The 4,860-nt window shown below is 27.8% G+C and overlaps 2 protein-coding genes across 2 annotated transcripts; both read left to right on the top strand.

Annotated features, from left to right (window-relative positions):
- Positions 1-8: 8 nt before the first annotated feature.
- LOC143220514 (uncharacterized) lies at positions 9-1,991 on the top strand (the record flags this gene model as incomplete). The annotated part of the gene is made up of 1 exon (XM_076446147.1): positions 9-1,991. A coding segment is annotated over one exon (1,983 nt), but the record flags the coding sequence as incomplete, so codon positions are not given.
- A 193-nt stretch (positions 1,992-2,184) lies between these two features.
- On the top strand, positions 2,185-4,019 carry LOC143220512 (xaa-Pro dipeptidase-like). The gene is made up of 5 exons (XM_076446146.1): positions 2,185-2,195; positions 2,243-2,512; positions 2,717-3,161; positions 3,388-3,539; positions 3,914-4,019. The coding sequence occupies exons 1-5, from the start codon at positions 2,185-2,187 to the stop codon at positions 4,017-4,019; spliced, it is 984 nt and encodes a 327-aa protein (XP_076302261.1).
- The last annotated feature ends 841 nt before the right edge of the window (positions 4,020-4,860 follow it).

Here is a 4,860-nt window from a genome sequence, read left to right as displayed (position 1 = left end):
GATTAGAAATACAAGAAGTGCCATTAATTGTTAGAAAAATCAAAGATATTGAAACAATATGTAACAGTAAAGATAAAAAAAGTATTTCTGTTTTTGATAATTGTTACAAGGATCCTGATGTATCTAAGAAGAATGATTCTCTTAGATATAATGTTAGAAATAACACTGATTTGAAGAATAACACAAGTGCGAAGAATAAACACTTAAATCAAAGAATAGATATTGAAACGGATGAAGGAACTGCAATATTATTTTGTTCTGATCTTGACTGTTTCAAAAATATAGATCTAGAAGAGACATTGCAGGGATTACAACTGATTAATGCAACTAGTGGTGTATATTCCATGCTAGAAAACAAGATATCACAAGAAATAAATTGTAGAGTAGCTTTAGAAGGATTAAAGAAAGTTATAGACTTAGAAAATAATTGGTTTAAACAAAAGTCCAATAAAATGCAAAAAAATAGGCAGTTTGATGTCGATAACGGTACTAGAGACATGATAATGAAACAACTGATTAAATTAATTATTAATAGTAATGATGCTGAGATGATAATTCAAGGACTCATAGCTCTAAAAAAAGATAAAGTTAGTCCAGCTAGAAATATATATAGAGACTTAATGTGTGATGAAGCGTTAAGTCGGGCAACAGATGGAGAATTTTCACCTGCACAATTAATAAATTTAATAAAGATTTTATCATCTTATAAGGATTCTAAATATCGTAAATCAATAGATAATTTATGGGTGGGTATCTTGCTCCAAGAACAGAAAATTAATGCATATACATTAGTAGCATTATTTAAAACATTAAAGCATTTTAATCAGAGTAAAAATATGGTAAAACTTATTCTTGAAAGAAAATTTTCTGAAAGTTGGTTAGAATTGACAGGTACACAAGTTGCAGAGATATTAGATTGTTTTCATGATGATGTTTCTGCAATGAGATGTTTAAGCAGTGCTAGTAAGTGGACAAGTGTAAGCATGAATGCATCTAGTGAAAAAGATTTAATAAATTTCATACATAGTTTACATGTAAAAGAGTATATCGATGACAGAATTGAAAGCATGTTACAAAATTATTTGATATCTAAAGCATCACAAATTAATAATTCAAAATTAATAGCAACAATTATGGATTATTGCAAAAATTTACAGGTCAGAAATGAATGCATTCTGTCAGAGTGTGGAAAATATTTTATGAAACATGCTATGAATATATCAACTTCTTTACTGCCATCTATCGTTACACCATTTGGATATTTATATATGCAACCACCAAATAAAGTAGAATTTTGGAAAACTTTTGATAATGTATTATCAGCAAAGTTTCATGATTTAAAATTAGATGATGCTTTAGATATTCTACTTTCCTGTACTTATTTAGAAAAATATCCTATACAATTTTTTGATAAAATATTTATTTCACAATTACTACATAAAATTCATTTAAGGAATCATTCTGGTTTCTTTAATCGCATAAAAAATAAATTGAAATTATTGGATGCTACCATGTTTTTAGAGTCTAAGGAGTATCAATCTTTGTATTTTCCTATAAGAAGGATAGAGAAACCTTTATTTCTAGATTCTCGAATTAGAAAAACAGTGAATATGATATATCAACCATTAGCAACTTTAGTAGGAGGAGAACAAAAATTAAGTAAAACTGTGATTTTAAATCGATTACCACCTATAAATTTTTATGTTCTTGATATTTTGATCCACCCCCATATGATGTCAACATCACTATTTCATTTAAACTTGGATCAAGAGAAAAATGTGAACATTGCAGTTTTTATTTATTTACCAGAATATTACTGTAGAAATACACGTCACTTAATAGGGCCTCAAGTAATGAGAAAAAGACATATTAAAAAATTAGGTTTTAAAATTATGACATTAGATTACGAAGCAATACAAGAAAGCTGGAATGAATCTACTAAATTATCGTCTTATTTATTGGAAAGATTAAATTCCACAGAGGATGCTTAACAATAAGAGTAACAAGAATATAAAGTAAAAATTTCTCTATTTTCGATAAAAATTGTAAAAGTAATCTAATGAAATACATTGTACAATGTATAGAATAAAAACTTTTGCAGATGAAAGCTGAATAATTTCTTATAAAATAATGATTGAAAATTATTAAAAGCTATTACATGATTTATCATTTGATAATTATATAATGATTATAAAGTAAGATACAAGTTATATAAAATTATATTTAAATTTTTTTTTTATAGTCGAGTTATAAAATCTCCACAAGAAATTGAGGTATTGGAATATGTGATTAAAATAAGTTCTGATGCTCATAAGTCTGTTATGCAAATGATAAAACCAGGAGTTGCAGAATTTCAAATGGAAGCAGCTTTTATGCATTATGTATATTCTGTGGGAGGCTGTAGACACGTGTCCTATACTTGCATTTGTGGATCTGGACATAATGCATCTATATTGCATTATGGACATGCTGGTGCTCCCAACAATAAAATTATAAATGATGGTGATATGTGGTAAGTTTTTCTACAACTCTTGTAATTTTTGTATTTGTAATTTTGGATTCAATTTTGATTCAAATTAATTTCATTTTTTTTTCACAAATAGTACTTTTTAGCTTATATATGTAATTTATTGCTCGTGTATAAAATAAAATAGAAATAAAATGTCACATGAAAGTAATATTAATAACAAACTAATATTTTTTCGTGTTACATAAGCCTCTTCGATATGGGTGGAAATTACTGTGGATATGCAGCAGATATTACATGCAGTTTTCCAGTCAATGGAAAATTTACAGAAGATCAGAAAATGATATATAATGCAGTGTTGACTGCTCGTGATGCAGTGATGAATGCTGCAAAACCAAATGTTGCATGGACAGATATGCATCTTACAGCAAACAAGGCTATGTTAACATCATTAAAAAGTGGTGGTTTGCTAGTGGGTGAAGTTGATGAAATGATAGAAGCTGGACTAAATGAAATTTTCCAGCCTCATGGTCTTGGACACTTCATGGGATTGGATGTCCATGATGTTGGTGGATATCTTCCAGGACATCCTGAACGTTCATCAGCTTCAGGGCTAAGAAAATTGAGAACTAGTCGTGTTTTACAACCTGGTATGGTTTTAACAATTGAACCAGGTTGTTATTTTATTGACTGTGTAAGTAGAAAAACTATATTAGATTACAATAGAGGTAAATAACATACTAAATATTAAAACTGTTCAAATTTATAAAACTTTAACAACAGTGTAATGTTCTTATAATAATAATACGTATTTTATTTTTTTAAAAATATTATTTTAATGGATTATATACCATTTAAATTAATTGTATCACTATTGTATGTAAATGAAATTGAAACAAAATTTAAATTATATGTAATAGTTGTTAGATGCGGCACTAAAAGATTCAAAACAATCGAAGTTCATTGTTGCTGAAAAATTGAAGAAATTCCGTGGTTGGGGTGGTGTTAGAATCGAAGATGATGTTCTTATAACAGAAACTGGTGTGAGAAATTTAACAAGTGTGCCACGCACGTAAGTTTCGACGTATAATAATTTATGAACAAAATGTTTCAATGCTTTCATTTGTAAATCTTAACTAATTATATATCTTAAATTGCAATCAAAATAATACAGTCACAAAAAATATCTTAATACAACACATATGCACGTACGCACGCACACACACGCACACGACACATATATAAAATTATAAAATAACTTTATCTAAAATATAATGATTATACATATTGAATATACTTTGAAAATTAAATATTTAATAAGTATTTTATTATTGTTAATTAATTCTTAACATGGTCTAAAAAAAAAAGTGTACACGAAAATTTATAAAATACTATAAACGAATAAATTTTTTGTAAGGGCATTAATAATGCATAATTTAATTACAGTGTCGAGGAAATAGAGAAATGGATGGCTGCTGGAAAAGAAGGAAATTCACCACAGATAAGAAAAGTCAAGGATGAAGAAAAATGTACAGTATATACGAGTGTTTAACTAAAAATTTTGTACAAAGATTTACTATTTACGGATTTTGTTCTTCATGATATAAGAACAATTGTGATACGCCATATGTCATAAAATATTTTTACACGTGTTCCTTATAGCGCATATAATGCAATATTTAGTATAAAACGAATATAAATCATTCCTTTATAAATTGTACGTAAAAAGAAAGAAATAAAAAAATATTCTTTATTACCACGACGTAATGTATCAATAATTTTACTCTTTCAAAAAAATTTCGTTTTCTTTTTTTATTACAGCTGTTTATTATATATCACATATATTATACATATTTAAAGTATTACTTAATCAAGTTAGAAAAACAATTTTTAAACATCTGTAAAATATACGTACATAAATACATAGCATGAAAAATATATAAGTGTTTCAAGGAAAGAGAAATCTGATATGTAAATTTCTATCGTGAAAATTTAAATTGAATATTTTCGTGACACGAAAGAGAGGGACAATGTCAAGTGTAACCTTGGATGCGATATCTTACGTTTATTGAAAGGGAACTTGAGCGCTGTTATTATCGGGTATGGTGTTACAGTCGTGGTCGCGGTGTGAACGCGTGCGGTTCTCTTCACGAAGGTTTAGAAAAGTGTGAAATAAGATGGTCGGAAGGACGGTAGTGTTGCTTTGTGTAGAGTATCGTTCTATTATTCTTCACTAAATGATTCTCCATGAAATATGCAATAGAGGTGCGTATATCTTATAATTTACTTACAATTAGCGTATAAATATATCCATTAACCATGATCCGGTATATCGTGTAGTAAAAACAAATTTACTATTCGTAATTTTGCAAAAACTTTAAACAATTAAATAT

This window comes from Lasioglossum baleicum, unplaced genomic scaffold (assembly GCF_051020765.1).
Source record: "Lasioglossum baleicum unplaced genomic scaffold, iyLasBale1 scaffold1108, whole genome shotgun sequence".
NCBI lineage: Eukaryota > Metazoa > Arthropoda > Insecta > Hymenoptera > Halictidae > Lasioglossum > Lasioglossum baleicum.
The sequence above is the reverse complement of the archived record's forward strand: the minus strand, read 5'-3'. Positions and strand labels throughout refer to the sequence as shown.

Bases quoted from the DNA above. Each gene is read 5' to 3' on its own strand.
- LOC143220512 (XM_076446146.1), top strand. The intron at 2,513-2,716 runs GTAAGTTTTTCT...GTGTTACATAAG, and splicing joins ATAAATGATGGTGATATGTG to CCTCTTCGATATGGGTGGAA. The intron at 3,162-3,387 runs GTAAGTAGAAAA...TATATGTAATAG, and splicing joins GTTGTTATTTTATTGACTGT to TTGTTAGATGCGGCACTAAA.